At 33.5% G+C, this 25,308-nt stretch overlaps 1 protein-coding gene across 2 annotated transcripts in view; it reads left to right on the forward strand.

Moving 5' to 3' along the window:
- The window catches only part of LOC150106481 (protein neuralized-like), a 174,262-nt gene that overhangs the window by 125,330 nt on the left and 23,624 nt on the right, over positions 1-25,308 (forward strand). For both annotated transcript variants that reach the window (XM_090393147.1, XM_090393148.1), the window contains exon 5: positions 7,152-7,271. In XM_090393147.1, the coding sequence (XP_090249273.1) occupies positions 7,152-7,271 (120 nt within the window). The remainder of the gene's footprint in view (positions 1-7,151; positions 7,272-25,308) is intronic.

Here is a 25,308-nt window from a genome sequence, read left to right on the forward strand (position 1 = left end):
GTTGTCATAGTATACTAGCTTCTAGATCAGACTTATATTTTATCTTTTGAAACATGTTTATAAGTGAACAGCACCTATTAGAAGCCATTTCGTCTGCATGGAATGGCTTTAATACTAATATAATAAAACCAGTTTTGATGAAAATTCACATATTGACAGCCATTAAGTGCAGAATCGACCCTTTGAAAGCATGTTTATATTGGAAGTTCAACCACAGTATATCACATTCTTGCCTCTGATTAGTGTCTGTGATATATTGATCTGTTAATATTTAAGAGCCTGTGGAAAAATCGTGAAGCAACTGTAATTTTTTGTTAAAATCAGATAATAACTCTTCTTTACATAAAGATCAGAATATATTTGCAAATGGTAAGAGTTTCAATATCCTGAGATATCGTGCTATATTTTAAACTTGTGTTGCCATAGCATTTTTAATGTAAAATGGACAAAAAAAAAAGTTTATTAAATAGTTTGATAGCTTAGCTTTAATTTACAGTTGATTTTCTAGTGTAACCCTTGTATTGTTAGAGTGAGCACAGTCACAAAGCAAATAGTTAATGAGCATTCAAATAAATTTTAATCCATCCAAATTCAGATGAGGCTGATTCTACATGTATTTCTTAGTTAAAGAGATAGGTATAATATTATTATCAACATTTGACCTCCATGGAGTCAGAGACTCATCGTGGGAGGTACTCACTATTGCATACAATGCTCATCCAACCGCATCTTAAACTGATTCAATGTGTCCACATCCATAACACACTCAGGCAATGCATTCCACTAACCAACCATCCTCCATGCAAAGAACCTGCTTCTCAGCTCACACCCTCCTTATACAGTTTCCAGCAATGGCCTCTTGTTCTACTCCCCTCTCCCATTCTATAAAAAATCTCTTCCATGTCTACCTGATAACAACTCCTGACCAGCTTATATGTCTCAATCATATCCCCCCTCTTCCCCCTTTTCATAAGGCTCTGCAACTTGCATTCTCTCAATCTGTCCTCATACTCCACATTCCAAAGACCACTGACTACCTTTGTGAATTTTCTCTATACCCTTTCCAACATATCCTCGTCACCATGAAAACCTGGTGACCAAATCTGTGCATTCCATATGAGACCTGATCAAGGCCTTATACAGTGGAATCATAACCTCTCTATTTCTGCACGTCAGGGTTCTCCGCATCATTGCCATTATTCAATGTGATGTCTTCACAACTTGTGCAATGTGACCCCTGAATTTCAGGTCCTTGTCCACCATCACTCCTAGATCTCTCATCTCCCCTACTTCTGTTAAAGTTTCCCCACCAAGTGTATACTTTGCATCCCATTGTTGCTTGCCAAATCTCCAGCCCTTACACTTGGCAACATTGAACTGACAGTTCCACTTACCTGCCCATTCATGCAATCTATTCAAGTCCTCTTGTAAGGCAATAACTATCAGCATTGCTCTTCCCAGTTTTGCATCATCTGCAAACAGCTGGATATCACTAGTTAAACCCAACCCAATATCATTAACATACAAATTGAACAACAATGGCCACAAAACTGACCCCTGCAGCACACCATTGGTGACCTTTCTCTTTCAAGATACTGCACCCCCATATACAACTTTCTAATACCTATCCGATGGCCAGTCACTGATCCAACACAAAAGTCTGTTATCCAATCCCATCTGTTTCAATTTATTTAAGAGCTTGTCATGTGGCAGTCTATCAAAAGCTTTTGCAAAATCCAAGTACACTGCTGTATATGCATCTTACTCTGTCTAAGGTATTTGTCACCTTGTTATGGTAGGGGTTTCACTAACAAACCCATGCTGATAACCACCGAATACTGCTGTTATCAACCCATTTCTGTATCCTACTTCTCACCAATCTCTCCAGGACCTTCACCACAACTCCTGATATACAGACTGGCCTATAATTTGAAGCTACAGCCTTATCACAGGTATCCATAAGATGAGCACTAAAACAAAATTCTCAAAATATCTGTTATAGTTTAATATTTTTAAAATATAGAAACAGAAGATTGCTTTGCATTTTCACTTAATTGTCAGCGTGATTACTAAGTTTAATGTTCATTAAATGCACTTTCACCATGTTAGTTATCAAAAACTTTGAATTATTTAATAAACCATGCTTTTTTTTTTTTCATGTTTTATATATGAACATTTATTCATATGAAATAGACATTGCTTTTAATTGTTCATTAAAAAAAAAATTTTTTTATAATATGTATTGTATTTTGAAATATTGAGAATATGAAAGTGACCAAGAATTGATGTAATTTAGAGCATTTGTAACTAATCCCAGTAATTATTATTGTTGATATCACAGCAGAGCAGTTCTAAAACTGAAACTAATTTCTTTCATGCATGGAGAATTTTCAGGTACACAGTGCAATAAAGTGCTGAAGAAAGTGTGAATAATATGTTTTTAATAAAGTTATTTACCTCTAGATAAAAACATTTTGGCAGTGATATCAGTAAGTATAGGAGTGAAAATCCCATATGCGACCAACATAATCCATAGGAAATTGTGCAGTATGTGTATATTGATTAGCAATAGGAAAAACACTAGAAAACAGCCAGGAGCAAGTAGTATACAGAGAGAAAAAGAATTTGGTTATGAAATAATATGGGCTTAAACTTTCCATAAAATTCAGGAATAAAATGGAAATTTTATTAAGTACACAAACATAGTCTTAACAACTATTGATGTGCTGATATTTTCAAAGTTATTCTTACAGGATTGGCTTTGTGGAAGTAAAATAGCTGTTTATATTTTTTGTCAGTGATTGGAAGAGAAGTAACTATTTTAATATATGTACCTCTGTTATGTTGTGAAAGAATTGCTATTTCTTCATATTGTATGGAAATTGTGTTTCTGTTGATGAATATTCTCTCTGCCACTGGAAGTGGACTATTTTGTTTTTTCTGTTTCTCTTGTGTTGAAAAGGAAAGAATGACTGAAAAAAGTACAATTCCATACAAGAATTTGATATAATTTATCTGTTCTGTAGTCCACTAACAGAGAACTGAGTGTTGAAAGTTTACTTGACGTTTTGCTTCAAGTGCAGTTTGATGAATTACACTGATATTTCTTGGCTTCTCATTATGAATTTAATTTGTGTAATTTATTAAACTGAAATAAAGTATGGAGAGTGAATTTGTGTGTATATATGCTGGTGTTCAAAACAAAAGACAAACACTATTTTCGAAGATTACAACTGTAAATTCAGACAAATCAGCATCTGGCAATTTGTATATCTGATGATTTTGAGTAGAAAGCGAGCATACATTCATATTTTTGTATCGCATGCAAAATGGGTCGTGGTAGCACTCAACAGGATAAAAGGCTATGCTAAGTGAATTGTGTTTGAAGTAAGCTCTTTTCGTGAAGGAATAAAATTGCAAATTTGGATGTCTTGTACTGTCTCAAAGACATTATCTAGATGATTTCAAGTGGGGAAGAATTATTGGAAAGCTTGAAGAAATGCTGCAGAATTACTGATATTGCCAGAGATTTTGGAATCTCGCATAGCATTGTATCCAGGCTATGGACAGTTTCAAATCAGTGGAATGGATCCGAGACATTTGCTAAGCGGTCGCCTTTGCTCTACCACAGAGCATGAAGACAGATTTTTGGATATAACGGCAGAACATAATCAATGCACCATGGCAGGTCAGCTTCATATTGGCTCCATTCAAGTACGTGGATATCTTGACAAACTGTCTCAAGACATCTCTGACAAGTATGCCTGAAGGCCTGTAGTCTACCTCCTTTTACCACAGCTCATCGTAGAGCATGTTTTCAGTGTATATATAAAATTGGACAAGGTACCAATGGGCTAATGTAGTCTTTACAGATGAGTCGTTTTAGTCTTTCCTCTGATTCTAGACAACACTTGATTTGGGATAAAAGGGGTAATGCTTACTATCATGAGAATGTTCTTGAAAGGGGATAGATATGGTGATGGTGGTGCAGGGATCTAAGTGTGAGGAGGCATTATGCTTAATGGATGCACTGAGCTACAAGTTCTGGAAAAAGGGGCTATGACTGGTGAACGCTATTGCAGTGAAGTTTTTCAACATCATGTTCGATTGTTCTGCAGTGCTGTAGGGACAGAATTCCTTTTTATGGATGACAATGGCACACCACATCATACACAAGCAGTGGAGATACTTCTGGAGACCGTGGATATTAAGTCGAGTGCCAGCATGCTCCCCAGATCTCAACCCCATAGAACACATTTGAGATGCAATAGGGAGATGCATTGCTGCTCAAAATTTCCCCTCCAGGCCTTAAATCTCCTCTGAAGGAGGAGATTAAGGAGAGAGTAGGCCAGTTTGCCTCAAGAACTCCTGAATCACTCGATGCTAAGCATGGTACAATGTTGTGAGAGCTGTATCACATTTTGGGGTGGACATATTCCATACTGTACTCTAATTCCTTAGCTACATCCTTAGGAAATTTGTAACTTTTGCCAAAAGCATATTGCAATTTAATTTGTATGAAATTTATAACACATTTTTTGTGTAATATAATTTATTTGTGCTGAACAATAAATTTATCCACATTTGGCTGTAGTCATGAAAATTTTTTCATATGCAGGTAAAAATGTAGTTCATCCTTAGCTTTTGAGCACCAGTGTATGTTTACTAAATGAGTGTATATAATTACTAATAATATTTGATTAATTAAATTATTTATTTTTCTATGCTTGAAAATTTCTGACTTTTGCTAGAATAATTAAAGTTCCTTTGTATTGAGTTAAGCCTTGAGTCCAGAATCACTAATAGCATTTTCTAAGGATGAATTTTGTTAGGATTTTGGCATTTTAAAAAGATGATTAACAAAAAAGGATAATCATGTTAACATGCCACCAAATGAATTTCACTCTATCTTCCTGCCTTCTATTTACTAAGTAACATCTTAATATTGCAGACTTGCCTGGAATGTCACAGTTCATAAATAACATGTTGTAGCTGCCATTCCAGAAAGTTTCCAGTTAGATAGAGATATTGTAGCAGTGGCAGCCCATACATAAGCACTGCGACACTGCAGTACCCCCAAGGAAAAAAATTAAAAAAATAAATTTTGTTTGTGTTTATAAATAATAACAATGCTTACAACATTATATAAATGCAATACAACATGTTAAAGGTTACAGCTTATGTTTTGACATTGATTGAATAGTTAATAATTGGAATTGTTTGATTAACGCTTTAGATTACGAAACAAATGCACTGCGATCTAACGCCGATATTTGTTTGCGCTTGTCATTACACGTACATCATTAGATACACTGCCCAGATGGCAGTGTATCTTATTATTGCGCATGTTATTTCTGTGAGATATGAAACGTTTATTATTGGTGCGTGGTGAACTATTTTTTGTATATCTTATTTTATTTTGTTAAAATAACATATAATTATTTATTTATTATAGATACAAGGCTGAATTATGATGAGTGTCACCATTGAAAATATGAAAAGAATTATATTTTTTCAATTATCATTACAGGAAACAAATGCACTGCGATCTAATGGCAATATTCGTTTGCTCTTGTCATTGCATGTTATGTTTGGGCAGTGTATCTTATTATGGTGCACGTTATTTCTGTGAGATATGAAACGTTTATCATTGGTGCATGTGTGGTGAACTATTTTTTGTAAATCTTATTTTATTTTGTTAAAATAAAAAATAAATAAAATAAATCAGCTAACGCCTTTTTTTATTCCCGTATACGGGGAGTAGGCGAGACCATTTAGCCCTATCTAACTTTTGGAGACTGAGTGGGCAGTTCAATCTCCACTGGTACCAATCAGAGATAGATGGCCCAAGGCTATCACTAATTAAGCGGTACTCAGTGAAGAGATGGCTCAAATGTGCCGCCATCTCGTGGTCCCTAACCCTAACACAATATATTTAATGTCTGAAATAATGTGGGTTCTACGGTCAATTTTCTTGAGTTTACAGGACGAAAAACCCCAGTTTCCGGGAGGAAAAACCTGCTTGCCCGTGCCAGAGATCGACTAACTCGGGAACCGGTCGAAAAAAGGCTTAGAAAAATTTCCTCTAGTCGCCGACTAGACTCGAAACCAAGTCTTCCTTCGTGCGGCCAAGCGCCGTGGTTGGCAAACGCCACATCCACTGAGCTACACAGGCTCTTTGTTAAAATAACATATAATTATTTATTTATTATAGATACAAGGCTGAATTATGACGTGTCATTGTTGAAAATATGAAAAGAATTATATTTTTTCAATTATCGTTACACGAAACAAATACACTGCGATCTAACGCCGATATACGTTTGCGCTTGTCATTGCTATTGATACGAAACTTTTATTATTGGTGTTTGTTCATGGTGAGGATGAAATATTTTTAATAAAGCAATTTTTTAATATGTAAATTTATTTATTAATAAATTCGTTACTGATTAGGAAAAAAAGTTTTTTTTTATATGCACCCCCACTTAAAATTTTCACCGGCCGCCACTGTATTGTAGTAAAATGTTTTACTGAAAGTGAAATGTGTCCGTTACTGAAATTAGGTACCTTAATTTTTTCTTTTCAGTTTTAGTCTTTCTCATTTAGTACATATTACATGCATATGGACTGACAGAACAAATAACTGCTCTAAGGATTTGACTCAAATTTGGTATTTGAGATGGTTATTAAAATTTGTTGGGGTATTTCAATTTTAGTTTGACTTATTTTTATTGGGATAATGATTTGAAACCATGCAGATACTCTTTACAATTGATATTTACAATGTAATAAAATTTAAGTCCTTTTAGTTTTGAATATTAGTTAGATGATTGTTAATGCAAAATTATGTAGGGTTGCTTAAAACAATACAAAGGTATGTGTTTAAGTTGACAGTAAATACACTTGATAGTACATAAGCCAAAAAATGGCTTTGGTTGACTATTTGTAGCAAAAGTTTTGCTACATACTTATTTTGTGATTATTAAAGATTTATTTCATACTTGTTTTTTGGTGTATGTGTCTGTGAGAGAGAGATGAATATCATTCCTTATTTTTTTACATATCATATAGTAGCAGTCATGTTATTTGTGTATTTAATTAATGCTATAACATTGACAGCAATTATTTCATAACACTTATATTCTTTGCAGGAGAGGTACAGTTTACAAAGAATAACCAGCCAACTAATACTATTGTACATGTAGATCATACCCAACCACTGTGGGCCTTCTTTGATATATATGGTAATACTTTGAAGGTTAGGATATTGGGTAAGTGTTTGCAGTTATTTCTTTTTAGTCTCAAAATTCATTGAATAAAATAAATTATATAGAAAATGAAAACAGGTGGCTATATTGAATTTTACCAAGTTTCAATTAATGAGATTTTTGTGGCTTATTAAGATTTTTTTTTGTCACAATTCATAAATTATCTTCCATTCCATTTGATATATGAATTGCTAACTGCAGAAAGGAAGACATCCATTTTTGCTAACTTTACAGGAACAACCAAAAACTATATAATCGATCTGTCGCAAATTTTTCATTTTCGAACTACTTCAGTAATTTTCTTGATCCTAATATTTTATAATTCATTGCTCTTAAAATCTGTGATATTGTTCAAATTTAATCAGCAGTGAGAGATCTCAAAGTATTTTTTGAAAATGGCATATTTCCTTCTGCAGTTAGCGATTCATATATTATATTATAATTTTGGAAATTACTAAAAGTATGAAATTGAAGTTTGAAGGACTTATTTCTAAGGAAAATTTCTTATAAAGTGCAGAAGTTTTTCTAGAATTTTCAAGATGAACATTTCAAAAAATACTGATTATATCAATAGCCCTTAATCTTTTATTATGCTCATAGTAGTTTTGTTACTCAGATATTTATTTATTGTACCTCTGTTATGTTTTTCGTGCAGTTTTTTTAAAAAATTTTTTTTTAATGTTGAGCCCAACATTATCACAAAAAAAAGGGGGAGGGGAGTAATTTTAGAGTTGGTTTTGGCATTTTTTTAAAAAGTTCTTTTTTGGTAGTACTGAAATTATAGATTCCAATTCCAGGAAAACTTGACTGATTAAAGCTTCAAATCTCTTAACGTAAATTACAAAGAATGAGAGAAATTGGAAAGAAAGTTTAGCTAAATTTGATCAAATGGCAAAAACCAATGTGTTTCTCCACACCTTTCATTGGTGCTTGTCCAAATATAGGCATAAGTAGATCTTATGTTTGGAATTTAAACTGGCAATCATAGCTAAATGAGTCTCCTTAGTTTATATTCTTTCTTTCTATTAGGCTCCCCTCTATTTCTAGCCATTAGGCTTTCTAACCAAATAGCATTGTCATTATCTCAGATACAGAGGATCTTAATTAGTGCTTTTCAGCTGAAGGTGAATTAACTAAGGAGTTGGCAAGATTTTTTTCTGTTGTAAATCTGTTTTGTTATACTGCATGACAGATGAACTGACCAGGGAACAAATACAATAAACATAAGACTATATAGATAGTTTACTGCTATGATAGGATAGCTAATCCTATCATAGGATTAGCTACCCTATTTTTTTTTTTAATTAATGATACTATTTTTCGCTATGGTTTTGTTTCTAACACCTATGTCTTGAATTGCTTTTATGGAAAAAAGCAATTCAAAACATAGGTTTCTTCCCTATCATAAAGTCTCAATAAAATAAAACCCTTAGGTCTACACATAACTACATCAGTGCATTTCTGAATTCTGATTGACTCTGAAACATTGGATGGGCAAGGCCGGTAATATCATATGACAAGGCAGCAACTCAGAATATTATTATACTGGTATCTCTATGGATTCAGAAGACTCATTGCAGAGACCCTTTATTCACACTAGTCATCATTCACCACCCTTCAAGCAAAAAATCTAGTTCTGACATCCTTGGTAACCACACTCTTACGCAATTATAAGGGCGATCCCTCCTTTTCTGCCCTCTTGCTGAAAAAATTCTTCAGCGTCGATCATGTAAGCCACCTGTAATAACTTATATGCATCTATTATATCTCCTTTCTTATTCCTATCAGCTATTAGAATCAACATGTTTTTGGAAAATAAATACTTCTCAACTTTCTAAGTTTTAATATTCACTGTTATTGGTCAAATTCTGTATATTCACTAGGTGAGAAATGTGCTAATTACTGTAGGTGAGAAATATGCTAATTACTGACATCCACTGCATATCTTTGTAAGACTACCATGTAGCAATTAACTGGTTATCTCACAGTATGCTCTCTCTCTCTGAAGATAAAATTATGCATGCGTATTATATCTTTTTATTAATCATATTCCATTTCAACAAATTTGTAATCACAGCATTCTCTAATAGATGCAATACAGTAAATGCATAAAAAAACTATTTACAACATGAAACAAGACCAGCATTACATAAATTAAACCAAAACTCCTCTTCTGGCTTATTTTTTTTTTAACTCGTCAACTAAAAATCCTCATTCATCATGGATAAGTGGACAAGCACATTTTTCAAGCTCTGGTCATGACAACCTGTCAAGCCTAACAGGAAAATGGTGTCCTATTTTTGTATTTATATATCTTCATCTCTGTAGGCCAGTGGTTCTTAACCTTTTCAAAGTCACGGAACAACATTTGATTATAAGAAAAATTTGGGGAAACACTAAAAGCATTACGGTCATAAAACTAACAATAAACATATGCATGGACTTGCCATTTTATAAAAATGGAACTTATTTTAATGTGATACTTGAGCTTGTCAGCTTTTGCAGGTTTCAGCTATATCAGGTCTAATATGTGATATAGCTAACCTCATCTCTTTGTCTATATCAGTAAGTCTTTCACGATTTTTAGTGTTTATATGGGTTAATATTGGGAAACCGAGCTCACACAAATATGATGTTGAAAACTGTAACAAAATTTTCAGTGCCTTGGAGAGAGCTGGGGGTATTCGGCTTGGACAAAAATTCAAAATTCCTCAAGGGTTATTTCAAAGAATTTCATTTTTAGAGTACAATCCATTGATAAGGTAACTAAATGTTGTTCTTCTTGTAACGAAAATTCACAACTCTGTATTAACTGTGCTAGATTTATTTCATATCCAGTCATAATTGTGTGTATTTAAGGATGGAAAGCAACTTGAAATCTTTTCTTCCAATATTGTTAACTGTTCTGTTATAACGGAAATAATTCTCTCGACATTTTTATTCAGAGTAGCCAATTACACTCAGAACTGTGTCGTGACATCTTTCACATGTAACCAGTTCGTGGAACACCGGTTAAGAACCACTGCTGTAGGCACTTAATCACTCACTAATAATGCTGCCGTTGGTTAAAAAGATCCGAGTTGGAGTCTAGAATACAAAGAATCCCAAGATTTTTTTTTAGTTGTAGTCAACTGATCTCATGAAGGTATCCCTCCTCCCTCAGAAATTTGAGTTTTTCATCAGGCACATTAACCTGTTTTGTTCCTGATAACCTCAATATAAGGGTTGAAATTACCTATTGCACCTTAGTATCTGTGAGTGGACTAAAGGTTAGACAATCCAGAAGCACTACTCTAGAGATGAAACATGCAACTTTTGCCTTTTCTGGATTCCATTAAACAGGATGTGATCTCACACCAGGCTATGAAAATTGTACCATCTAAAATTTACTCTTAAAATGATGTGTCTATTAAATTAGTAAAGTGAAGTGTAAAAATTTTTGTATCCCAACCACTACAAAAAAATAAAATAAGAAAAATAAACTTTTTTGGTCCTTTATGATGAATGCTTTTTTAATGGGACTTTCATGAATGCCAGTAATTAAAAGTGAAGTCAAGTTGAATAATAAGATCCTGGAGGGTTTATGCTATTTTACAATCAGGTAAATACATCATGTTTGTAATTTTCATGCTGCAACTTTGAAGTTTCATGCTTTGTTTATTCAGACAAATTATCTTGCGAATAAGGGTAACATCATTTTAACAATAAGCTTCCTTATTTGATTTCAGTTCATTATATTTGATACTTCAGTAGATGCAATATTAGAAACAAGTGACTTTCAGCAAGTTGATTTTGAAGGGTAATAATATTTCAGATATTTGACTTTGAAATAATCATTTTTAATATTCTTTTTTTTTTTTCCCTAGCCTTTATAAATGTTATTTTCATACTATAGGTGCACCACTGATTTTCTGGTAATGGATAGTCTGGCACTTCCTAGAGTTTGGATAAAATTATGAGACACACACATGATTTCTGCTACCACCCTAATAGATTTCCGGACAGACACAGACTTTATGTACCACACACTTGCTTAACTATTTACATTTGCAGCAGTTAGTGATGATCCCTTGATTTTGAATGATTATTTTGCTTATGTTTAACCATAGCTAGAACTAGGTTCTGTTCATGGTGGTGGTGTGAAGTGTAATCAAATTTGTATCAATATACAAGATAAAAAGCATCAAAAACAATTCAACAGTGGTATTTCAAGGCAGAAACTGTGTTATATGTAAGATAGTGGTTTGTCAACAGTTTGACTTAAGGAACAAACCAGCCTTGAGAGCTCAACACTATGGACATAGGATACACTGGGGCTGGTGTATCCTATGTCCGTAGTGTTGAGTTCCATTTATATTTTAGGGCTTTGACCACCTTATCCTGTGAACGGTTTGAGGTCCAATGATTAATAAACCCTTGACACTGCAAGGTAAAAGAGGGAGATGAGATGAGAAGGAACAAATTCTGAAATTGTTTGCCAGCAGTGATTTCAAGAAGGATCAACGTTAGAAAAACTATTAAAAAGATATGGTACTAGTACCAAGCATGATGGAGTAGTGATAATGGAATGGTTTCTACAATGTTGGGATGATGTGGTAGACATCTAAACCTATAGCACATTTTGCCGTGGGTGACTAAGAATTTTTTTTTTCTGTTTTTATATATATATATATATATTTTTTATATAGTTGCTCTAGAACGTGGAACTTTTTTTTTAAGTTTTCAATAAGTGGAGCAACGGTGTCTCATCAGATGATGAAATTCATCTCCCATCTAAATTATCACCAAGTTATGTTAGAATAGTTTGGAAAGTTTTTTGTGGTTGAAGTCTGAGCATGTTACACATCTATAGGCCTACTGGAAGATTGCAAAATTCTTCTCATTCTTAACAACTGTTTGTTTGCTTGCTTGCTCACCCCAGATTGAAACTCTTTTACAGAAAGATGTTTATACAGTGTATTTACCACAAACTGTACATTCCATATCCAACTCCAAGACCAAAAAAATTTACACTCTGTGAAAGCTAAAGCTTTGCTCACTTTTCATGAGATGCTTCTTAGATGTCATAAATGCTAGCTTATCTGAAGAAACATTTATTAAAGAATTTATCATAAAAGAAGTGTTTTGGTTCATTGCTAGTACCTTGGGAGAAGTATATATACAAGCATCAATACTAAAGAAATGATGTCATAAATTGTAGCCTAGCTTTTACATTTGATAATTCTTCTGATGAAAATGTTAGCAATGGCTTTATAGGATTTAATGTATCAAAGGAAAATGAAGTTCTTCTTGAGTTGCTTGAATATGCATGGGGGCCTGTTGAAAATCTGGCTGAGTGATGAACATTGACAAACATCTGTTGTTCATCATTATGTTGATTGTGAAATTGTTTTGAATTCTTTATAAAAATAATGAAAATCATGAAAATAGATGAAAATTTACTACTGACAAGTTAATTGTGTTGATGGATGAATTAAAAGGACTAGAGTAACACATCTTTGTAATGGAACAAGAGCTAACGAATTTTTATTTTACTTATGAAAAATTACACAGGAAAAGATCAGTAAAGCACCTTAATGAACTTTGCTTTGGGATATTCTGTCCCCTCCCCCTTGTAACATCATAGATCTACAATGAATCAGTTAGCAATGTAACAAACAGTAATATGGGTAGCCCTCAACTTCTAGACCTTTGATTAATTCTACAATTCCAGTAAAATTCTAAATTTTTGCCACTTTGGGAACAATAGTATTGCAGCATTCTTTGTTAGAACAGCATTTAACAACCTTAATACCTGTTAATTAATAATCCTGTTTCATTGATATTAATTAACTTGTACTGTATCATTTATAATGTATATTTCATTTAACCACTTAATTCACATTTAATATTGTGAATTAAGTGGTTAATTCTACAATTCCAGTAAAATTCTAAATTTTTGCCACTTTGGGAACAATAGTATTGCAGCATTCTTTGTTAGAACAGCATTTAACAACCTTAATACCTGTTAATTAATAATCCTGTTTCATTGATATTAATTAACTTGTACTGTATCATTTATAATGTATATTTCATTTAACCACTTAATTCACATTTAATATTTAGGTTTCTAGTGATCCGTGATGTTTTAGAAATATGGGAGATTTATAATTAGTTGGTCAGAGGTGTATTGATGAATTATTATGTGACCTCTGTTGGGCTGGCAAGACTGGAACCAAGGGTGCTGGAAAATCAGTGGAGTACCTTTATAGTTTAATGTGAAGTTGCTCCAACCGGAGGGTTTTTTTGGTTAGAGTAACTTCAGATTAGATCATGTATGAAAGGAACATTTATCAAAACCTCTCCTTTGGAGTCCCTTAACAAATGCACATAAACAAAACAGATGGCTTGAGAGCATGCAATTTACAAACAGTGTATCCATCTTATGGATACACTGTTTGTAAATTGCATATGATTATCCCCCAATTGTTTTTTGGGAGATAATCTCAACAACCAGTCATCTGAAAATGCTAGCTGTGGTGAAAAAAAAAAAATGCTAAAATGCTGTGGTAATAGATTAATTTCGTTTATCTGATTGCAGTTGGGAAATTGATTGTGTGCAAATTTGATGGTTTGTTAACTGGAAGGAATGATGATGCTTCTTCTGGAATCTTCTGCAGAGAATATTAATGCTTTTTATATTGTCAAATTTATATAAGCACTGAAACTTTCATTTGGCTTCTTCGGTTAAAAAAAAAGTAGTAAATAATGACATAATAGCTTATTTACAAACAAAGAAGGTAGCAATTAGAAGATTCGGGAAGTGGGTTGAGGGAGAATTAATTACAGCAAACTGTAAACAGAAACATTAATGTTACTTGCTATAATTAGCTTAGCTTTGTTTCTAATGGCGAGTTCTACTCAAAAAAAAAAAATAATAATAAATACTTCCAATTTTTGTACTGTACCCAGAAAAAAATATTACATTAGGTGGCAGTGTTCAATCTGCTATGAAAATTTCGCTAACCTCATCTACTAGCTTCCAAAGAGTTAAAAGAAAAGGACTGTCAGTTATTTTAAATATGACTGACAAATTATAGTCAGTGAATTGTAGAAGTTTCCACAAGTTAAGTTTGAATTATCATTTGAAAAACAAAAAAAATGCTCAGCTTTCTGTGGCTGCAAAATCCTTCAATTAAAGCTTCTCACATCATTTAATTGTTATCACAGCAAGCAGGTAATTCCCAATTCTTTTTTTTTTTCTTCAAGTTTTTCACATCAACAAATGTGTACTGCCTTGTAAAGCACTCCACTTACATAAAAGTAACGTCACTTCTAATTGGAAAATCAAATTTCCTATAAACTAGTTATATGTTTCACTGCATTGTCTTCATGTTGAATTAAGCAAATGTTATTGATAATTTACTGTGCACAGTTTAACTATATGCATGTATATGTGCTAAGAGATTGATACTTATTGATCTCTTAGCCAAGTATTCCTAAAATATTTGGTAATTTGTGCTAACTCACATGTAACATTGTGGGCAACTGTAAATAATGCAACCATTTTTATGTCTAGGCGAAGTTATATTGATATGTATTTCTTTTCTGAAATATCTTAACCTGCATAATCCCATCAAAATAATCTCTTTGCTTTATTGCATCCTGATTGGGGGGAAACTGATACAACTCAAAACTTGCATATTTTTAGTTATGTTACCTAAAATCATGTGATATGGATGCACTTTAATCAGGAAAATCCAAGCAGGTTATTTTACAATAATCATTATGGGAAAATTAGGTATCATTTTCCCTTCTGTAGCTGAAATATTCTGTATTTCTCTGGATTGTTGGTACTCAAAAGAATCCATATGCTGTGTCATACTGTGTGCAAGAGAGAAAAAAAAAACTTAGTTGTGGCACTTTTTAAAATGAGTAAAGTTAGTAAGGATCTTCTATGAAAAATGGAAAGTCTGTCCCATTAGTCAAAAAAGAATCATAATGCTTGCTTGCAAAAACTTTTGCATCTATCATAAATTCTTAAACTGTATTTCATATTTGAGTTGACGCCATTATTGGTGTAAACTTGGTTTTCTTCAAAATGCAAATTTTGACTTATTTTCTTTTTCAAGTGGTTGTAATACATAGATATATCTTTGCATCATTGTTAGGCATTTTAGTAAGGAATGTTCTGACTATTTCACTTTTCACGCACACGCATGTTGAATTGTTTAAGTAAATTGTCTTTATTCTTTAGAAAAATTAAGAGCTTTGTTGGCAAATAATCTGATGTCCCACAGATCTTCAGAAGTGAGAATGCCAGTTCAGAATGGTGGAGAGTGTGTGCTGATTAGTCTTAGAAAGTTCAGATCTGATTGCTGCAGTGCATTCTTTGAGAAGGAGACAGTTTCTGTGTGTTGGTAGATTTTGTGCACTTCGGTAGCAGAACAGGCATTTATCCCATACCATCTGTTTGCATACTTTGACTCAATCAGAAAATTTATCAATGGCATTTTATTTTTATTTAGCCCCTTAGAATATCTCCTAAGTGGATATCATAGCCACTGTAGAAAAAAGATTGGGAAGAAGAGATTCAGCTGACTTAAACTTTAGAAGAATCACTGTTTTGAAGGTCCAATAAATGCTAGCTTAATGGTGTAGTCAACTTTGGTTATGTCAAATTACTTGAGATACTTTTCAAAAACCCATTAAGTGTAGTCTGTTATATCCCAGCATAGTGAAATTATTTTGAAATAATACTGACATTAAAATTGATGTTTTTTAATTACATATTATTTAATGCAATACTACAGAATTAGTTTATTATTACAGTTTATGCCCTAGATGAGTCCTTTGGACTCCCTGGAGGTGTCATGTAATAATTATTTTTCTCTCTCTTCTATTGAATTCCACCTATGAAAAGTAGTAAACCTTACATCAATGGACTAAGGGTTAGATTGTAATCTGATCTGGTGATCATGCTCTAATGAAACATTACTTCTCGACTACTTCTCAAGCCACTTAAGGTCTCAAGTAAGCAGTGTAGTGGTCTTACACTAGGTGAGGAAAATAGTGTACTACTTGAAGACTTTTGCACATATCCATGTCATGATAAGATATGAACTTACACTCTGTTGGTTGGAGAGCAGAGATGTAATCCACTTGAACATCTAGACCAGTTATGATGAATAACTGTATATGTGAAATAAGTAAAAATAAAGTATTTATTAAAGGACTTAATACATAAAATGCTCATCATGAAATAGCTTCAGAGTGAACATACAGTTTGACTGTTCTGCGAAGAAAGAATGGAAATTAAAACAATTGTTTTTTTTTTTCTCACTCTGAAGCCAGCAGTATAATACTCCTAGATAATTAAGGAACAATTTAAACATTGCTAATAAGCAAGGAGGTGAAGGGGCTCAGAACATGAAAGTATGTATTAAAAAAAACAGTAAATTATTAGTGGCAGTTTACCAATTGCCAATATTTTGAAATAATTGATATTTGAAACCTTTAGATAGAAAATTATTAAATTTAGTGATTTAATAAAACTAAATCAGAAATCTGTGTTTTTACTATTAATAACTACCTCAGAAAGTGGAGACCAAAGATTAAGCTAAACAGTCAACTAATTACATTTAATGAAAACCCCAAATACCTTGGAGTTACTCTGGATCCATCGCTAAGCTTCAATAAACATATCAATAATGTTGCAGTCAGATCAAAAAGAAGGCTAAATATCATGAAAAGTATCTGAGGTAAAGAGTGGGGATCCAATGCTAAAACTTTAAAAGTCACATATACCTCCATTATCCGTCCCATAATGGAATATGCTTCACCTATCTGGATGCAAACATCACAAACCAGTTTAGACAAGCTTATAAAAATTCAGAAAAATGCAGCTAAAATCATATGTGGACTAAGGAATACAACTCCTGGAAAAATAGCTGAATTGGAATCCAACTTGTTCCTTTAAAAATTAGGTGGCAAGAAAATCTTACCAAATTTGTAGAAAAAAGAGCCAACCTTGCACATCATAGAACAAGTGAACTTTTTAAAAACTGGAAACCAACAAACAGAATAAAGAAAAAATCAACAATGAAATTATAGAAAATAAAATTCTCTTGGATTGTCCAAATAAAATAGTCGACTACCCAGCATTTCCTCCAAACCAAGACAGGAATAATATAGTTATCAACTCTGAAATAGGGAAACATGAGAAAAAAAGCCTAGAAAACCCTGAAATCTTGAGATCATTAGCCCTTTCAAAAATAATGGAATATGGACCTGACTCAATAAAGATCTGCACAGATGGCTCCAAAAATCCAAATGCCAATTCTGGGAGTGGCATACTCATCTATGGCTCTCATAATATAGAACTAAAAACAACTAACAGTATTGGATGCAACTCATACCATGCAGAATTAATAGCCATTAACACAGCACTGCAATATTTGGACAAACAAAACCCGAAGGAATTTATATTTTTCACAGATTCTTTAGCAGCCCTTCAAGCTATTAAGAACTGCTACACTAGCCATCAAGAAATACTTAGAGACATAGCAAAAAACATAAACAAACTACATAAGGATTCCGAAATAATCTTCCAATGGATCCCATCCCATGTGGGATTAAAGGGAAACGAAACTGCAGATAAAGTACCAAAAATGGTCACAACATCAAGTGATACTACAGATTTCGATCTTTTTAAAACCACCCAAAAAGAAAACATAAAAAGAACAATTCTTCAGGACATGACTCACCACTGGTACTTAGCAGAAAATCCAGGAGCTACCATCAACTCCAAGTTTAATTGCATTGCCACTACCATGATCTCTCGCCTCAAGACCGGCCACACAAGACCAATCAAGTTTAGCAATGGCATAAAAGTCTTCCCCGCCTGCAAAATCTATAACATCGAGGAAGCATCACCAATGCATTTGCTAAACTGTGTGAATATTTCCAAATGTGAACTCTATAACAACCCAGAAAAGGTGCTGTATAAAATACGTGAACTTGACCTCTATGATCTGGGATAATAAAAAATTTTAAAAAATTTAGTGATGAGGCATATTTTCTACCATGCCTGTTATAGAGAAATATATGGAAAAAAGAAAAGTTGATCTACCATTCAACATTTCTAACTTTTTTACTTAAGAAAATGATTGTAAATTTTTCATTTGCATAATGTTATGTCGGTTATGTACATCTGTATGAGTGCTTAAAAATGTTAACATATGCATCTACAAGGGAAAAAAAACTAATTTGTGGGAGAAAAAACTTTCCTGACTATATGCGATTGGCTACCACATCTTTATATGGACTTTCCCAATTAAAGGTGAGGTACCAATCTAAGTGTTACCTAATTGAAGAGCATGTAGTCTGTTGTGTTTCTCTTCAAGTTGAACTACATAGATGCTGAAAATGTTTTAATATTGATATTATACATAAAAGATAGATGAAACCTATAGACATCAGTGCTATGTGTTGGGTGCAGGTATGGATTGAGAAAGAAGAAATCTACCGACACTTTTCTTGAAGAATCGGAGGTTGTAGTCAGTGAAGGACACTTCATAAGGAAAGCTGTTTCTGGAGGGTGCTTAAGGGTCAAAGCTGTATAACTGAGAGGAGACCTCCAAGTAGCCTTCAAAGGAATCCAGAGAACTGACTAGGGCTTCTGACCTAATGTCCAATCCTCACCTTCTCATGGTGCACCCTGTTTAGGTATCTACCTGGATACTGAATGTACAAGAATGAGCTGGCAATTTGGGATTTAGCTAACCAAATTGTATTCTTATTGGATTAAACCATAATGTAAAATGATGGTATAACATGACAAAATTTCATGCCAGCCGGGGCATCACCTGATTCAACAAGGCCCTCCCCTGTGGTTTTCACCAGGGAACCAGGGCAAACAGCGAAAAGTCAGCAACGGGAACAAATCCTGAAACACATCCCACCTTAATATCACCAGAGGATTGGTACTATCGACATAAGAAGCCTGAAAGGCAAAGAAATGGAGCTGGCTGAGGAATTGGATAAGTACCAGATCGACATAATAGGGATGACTGAAACAAAAAAGTAAAAACTGATATCTTTCTAAGCGATAAATACAAATTGTTATATTCATCTTGTTGAATACTACAGCAGATGTAGTATTCAACACTAAATACAAGGATAATCTTCTTGAATGTCAGGTAATATCAAGTGGAGTGATGTGGACAAATATCAGAATGGAGAACTGAACAATGAGACTTATTTGCACCTATGGTCCCACAGAAGGTTCTACTAAGATAGAAGTGGAGAAATTCTTTGAGGCTTTAGAGAAAGTAAATGACACAATGAAAAAGGAAAAGTTAGTCCTTGTTGGAGATCTAAATAGAAAAGGAAATGATTGTCAGACATACAAAAATATTTGGGGAAAATTTGGAGAAAAGAGCAAAACTAATAATAATAATAATGGCAAATACCTGTTGGATTTTTGCTCAGGACATGGATTGGTTATTATTAACACAATGTTCCAAAATAAAATTTGTGCACAAATTCACATGGAGAAAAGATGCAAGGAATAAGTCTCATTGACTATGTTATTGTTTATAGTTTTCTCACTGGTGTAGGATACTAGTGTGTACATAGGATTTGAAATTGGAAGTGATCACCATTGAGTCTTGAGCAGGATAAAATTGAATTTCATATTGAAAACATATAAGAAAGTTGTAAAGCAAATAAAAGTTGAACAGCTCTCAGATGTGAACTTTAGACTAAAAACAAACATTATTCAAGAAAAAATGAAAGAGTTTGAGAACAGGAATCAAACCTTAGAGATTCATTGGCAAGCCTTGAAGAAAACCCTGATTGATTCAGCCAGAGAGGCATGTGGTGAGGTTGTCTGCAAGGATAGAAAAATCAGAACTCCATGGTGGATACAGGAAGTTAAAGAGGCAGTGAAGGAAAAGAAGAAAGCATATCAAAAGTTCCTAGCAAATAAGTCAGCTTGTGCTCTTAGAGAATACAGAGACAAATGTAAGAAAGCTAAACAAAAGTCATGGGAGGACTTTGGCAAAAACATAGAAAATAAATATCAAGAAGGTGGCAAAATATTCTGGAGGCTATTGAAAAAGTTCAGAAATGGAGGAAAGAGTGCTGTAAAAGGAATTAGAGATGAGATGATATGAAAACTGGTGAAAGAGATATCCTTGATGTATGGAGTAATTATTTCGAAAAATTGCTAAACGAAACAATCAATAACAGCACAGTGGTAAAAAAACACTCAGCAGGTATGCAAACAGGAGTACGTATCCATACTTGAAGTAGAAAAGCCATCAAAAGCCTGAAATGTGGAAAGGCAATGGAAGTAGATGATATTTGACCAGAAATGCTCAAGTATGGAGGTAGTGGTTGGCCTGCATAGTTCAGAAGGCCTGTATAGAGGGACGAATCCCAGATGATTGGAGTAGCTCTCATAGTACCCATATATAAAAAGAGAAATAAAATTGAATGTGAGAATTACAGAGGTATTTCTCTACTGAGTTCCTGGTAAGATTTATGCAAGTATACTTGAGAAACAGTTGCAAAGGATTGTGGAAGAGAAGCTTGGTGAAGAACAAGCTGGATTCAGGCCAAATAAAGGCTGTCAGGATCAGATCTTCACTTTACGACAAATAGTTGAGAAATCATGGAAATATAACAGAGATCTGTATTTAAGTTTTGTCGATTTGGAAAAGGCATATGACAAGGTGCCAAGAGAGAAGCTATTCAACATGCTACAGTTATATGGTGTCAATGGGGCATTATATCAAGCAATATTTAGTCTTTATTTGTGCTGTAAGTCAGCAGTTAGAATTTAAGGAAGTACAGGAAGATCGTTTGATGTTAAATCTGGTGTCAGACAAGGAAGTACATTATTCCCCCCCTCTGTTATTCATTATCTATATAGATCACATTATGAAGGAAAGTGGTATTAAACATGATATCAAAATTGGATATGTTAATCTCAGCTCTGTACTTTATGCAGATGATGTTATACTTTTAAATAAATCCAGTAGAAGTCTGCAAGATTCCCTGACTAAATTGAGTAAATGTTGTATAGAATTGGTATGGTCAGCAATAACAAAACAAAGAATGAAAATAGGTAGAAGCATTAAAAATATCAACTGCGTTGTGAATGGAGAACTTATAGAACAAGTAAAACATTTCAGCTACTTAGGCACGATTTTTAGTGAAGTTGGTAAATTAAATATAGAAATAGACAACAGAATCAACAAAGTTGGTATGGTAGGAAGTCAACTGAATAAAATTATATGGAATAAAAGAGAAATTAGTCAAAACACTAAATTAGCTGTATACAAGACGGTATTCAAACCAGTTTTAACTTATGCAGAGCTGTGTTAGAAATTTAAAAAACTTGATCAAAGACCACAGATATGAGTCCTGAGAAAGATTAGGGGCATGAACAGATGGCATCAGTGGCAATATCATATTAAAAAATGAGGATATTAGGAAAGAAGTTGACATTGTTAGCATCCAGGAATGTGTTAGCAGAGCTCATTTCAGATGGTATGGTCACTTAAACAATGGGAGAGGAAAGATTAGCAAAACAAGTGTTCTCTGTCAGGTTGGCAGGAAAAAGACCCAGATGAAGATCATGATGTATGTTGATTGATACAGTAAATTGTGCCTTAGAAGACAGAAATATAAGATCTGAAAATGTTGGAGTCTTGACAGGTAACAGATTGATTTAGAGGAAAATTGTGCCTTAGAAGACAGAAATATAAGATCTGAAAATGTTGGAGTCTTGACAGGTAACAGATTGATCTGGAGGAAAATTGTAGATAGGAACTGAGTAATGATGTAAGTTTTTCATGTAGTACTATTCATATCCTGTAGATCGCTTAAAGATACATGTCAGGAATTTGATGGTGGTTGTGGTTCAATATAGGTCAATTTCAAGGAAAATTATGAAGCTCTTTGTAAAGTCTCTAATTTGGAAGAGCTGAATGAAGAACTTTCTTTACCTGAAGGATCCTGTTTGTGGCTAGCAGAAACTCACATGCTGCAAGATCTAGCTTCTTGGACTAATGAAAACAGATATAATCTGTGTGTTCAGATTGTCAGAATTTTGTATTTTGGCCACATAACTGGTGTGACGAAAACAGTAAACATTGTAGAAACAAAGAATCTTATAAACTCCAAGGTGTTCTAAGAGAGGAATTTATCTTCAATGAGAGGAAGTATAAAAGCATATTGTTCACTAGCTCATCCAGAAATCAAATTTTTTAGAATCCTAAAGGTATGTTCCAAGATGCCTTTGATGTAAGGAGAGGATGTTCTCTTAATAACTAAAGTGCTGAGCAGTTCTATGATCTACTGTAATTCTCATGTTAGGGAATCCTCAGTTAAGTAGATGAGATGCACTCTTTGGGAAGTGGTCTAGTAACTCAGCTTTGATGTAGGTGATGCATGGAATCATGAAAAAAAAAAAAAAAAAAACGTTTTCTAGTGAACGTAAGTTTCTTTTAAAACTAAAAAGCTCTTAACTTTTCAGTTTACAGTGTATCAAGGAATAGGACTGTTATTTCTTTTTTAATGCATTTTTTCTTATTCTAGGAAAAAGACTAATAATTTTAGCTAAATATTTTTTTTTCTCAATAGAACATAACTAAATAGAAAACACACCATTAACATGGTGAAAAAGGGAGAGACCTTTTATTAGTGATTTTTTTTGGTTTTGCTGGCCTGACAGCTGTTTTGAACTGTTGGTATCTCATCAAAGACCTGGCAGAAACCTTAAGAGCGCAAAACCTCTCTGCTTAATATCTTGACATTCCTACGTCAGGGATTTGTATTTTTTTTAGTGAACTTGCAGTCAATGCGTAATTGTAATTACTGGAAAAGAGAACCAAAAAAGATTTCATTTTGGTGAAATAATAAATTAATGGTAATAGGGAATATTATAAATCTATCCTTATGAAGTTTTTTTTTTTTTTTTGTGGCTATTTGGCCTGATAATAAGTCCAGTAGAAGTCTTCAGGACTCCTTAACAATAACTGCTGCAATAAGTTAGTTATGAAAACGAGGAGGTGGGAGCAGTAACCTGGAAAATAGCATTTTGAATAAAGAATCAATGGAAGAAATATACAATTTTTAATGAAGAGGACAAATTTTGAAATAATAAACAAATCTGGTATGGTGGGGAGCCAACTGAATAAATTTATATGGAATAAGAGTGTGTTGATAATTTGCATCTGTCCATACCTAATCTTAATACTGTGGCCTCCTCTCTTTTGAGAGGGTTGCAGCTAATTACTAGGGAGATTATGAAGCAAGGTGGTTTCCCATTGCTTCCTTACCATGAGTATTTTATGACTGTAATATGTGTGTGTTCATGGATCCGGTTTGCCTGTTTTCAGGGATGAAAACCCGACTTACAGGAGGAAAAAATCCCTCTATCTCCGTATGAGACCGGTTATCTCACCTTTAGTTCAAAGAGACCAGATAAAGATTCCTCGCGTCGTGGATGGGAATCGAACCCAGGTCTTTCCGACCAAAGGGCTTTGTCTGTACCTACTAAGCTACAGAGGTTCCCACACCAAATAACAGTATCAATTTAATATTTGATTCACCATTAGCATATTGAATCATTGTGAGTTCAGTTGATTGATAGCTTTTAACACAGATGTAAATTTTTATTTCTAAGGCATTTTTCTTTCTAAGGTTTCCACAAATTTTTATAAAATTTGTGGAAAGTTTTTCATTGCTCAAAACAGGCAACCAGACCTGTGAACACACATATTATAGTCATAAAATACTCATGGTAAGGAAAGCAGCAGAAAACCACCTTGCTTCATAATCCCCCTAGTAATTAGCTGCAACCCTCTCAAAAGAGAGGAGGCCACAGGATTAGGTATGGACAGATGCAAATTATCACACTCTTCCCATGTCAACAGTATTTATAAAACTTTAAAAAATAAAAAGTCCATTGTGTAGAAAATTAGTAGTCACTGCATCTCACTGACTAGTATATGTGCAACCTCACTATTTGTACACTTAATAAAATTGTTATAAAAAAAAAATCCTGATTATGCAGCGATTGGCTTTGTTCAAGAAATTTTTTTTTTGCTATTACTTGAAATAAGATAAATCTTTTAATTTCCAATGCCATTTATGAATCCAAGTATTACATGAAGATTCTACCAAAAAAAAGATTGCCACTGACATTCCATAATTTATAAAAATGAGCCTGCTCAGTGTGGAAGGGGATGTAATATATGGTCAAGCAACTTCCAAACAATGCATGTAGTATTTTGCAACATCAATGCATTAAATAAAGATTTAATTATTTGAAGGTTAGATAATTGCAATCGCTGCAGTATAATTAAGTCTCCTCATTTTGAGGTGTACGACTTGAAACCACATATTTTTTTTGTTCTTTTGAGGAAACAAGGTGATGATCTATTCTTCTGCCAGAAGTAGGGGTCTCATTTATGAGAGATTAAGTCTAGATAGGTTAAAAGTTGGCTGTAAGATGAAACTGTTTAAAAAAATCTCTTTTTTTTTTAACTCAGCAAAAAAGAAAAAATGGCAAAGGCTTAAAAGTCTTTTCTTAGTATCCCTTCATCTCTCAGCATTTCTCATGATTTTGCCTTCTGATATTAGTGAGCATTAAAAATTCGGGACACGGTCAACCGGACGACGGAATAAAAGATCAAATAGGCAATTCTATTCTGTTGATATATTACCAGGTAAAAATGAGCTAAAAGAACGGTATAAACATTAAATTTGAAAAATCTCGCTTATAATTAAGTTTATGTAAGTTTATTTTTGTGTAGTTAGGTTACTACAAATTATGTTTGTAAATTACAAAATAACATTACTAAATGAATTAAAAAACTGTATTTTTTCTTTATTTTAATATTGTGCAATTATACCTTTTCATTTTTAAATCATTTTCGGTCCACTCTTTTTAACCATCTCTTTCTTAAATGATCCTACAAATTCTGATATATGATATAAACGAAAATATATAATATAAATATTTATTAACTAGCTGACTCATTTT

This window comes from Typopeltis vanoorti, chromosome 5 (genome assembly GCF_054136105.1).
Source record: "Typopeltis vanoorti isolate ZY-2024b chromosome 5, IOZ_Tvanoo_1.0, whole genome shotgun sequence".
In the NCBI taxonomy this organism is placed as follows: domain Eukaryota; kingdom Metazoa; phylum Arthropoda; class Arachnida; order Uropygi; family Thelyphonidae; genus Typopeltis; species Typopeltis vanoorti.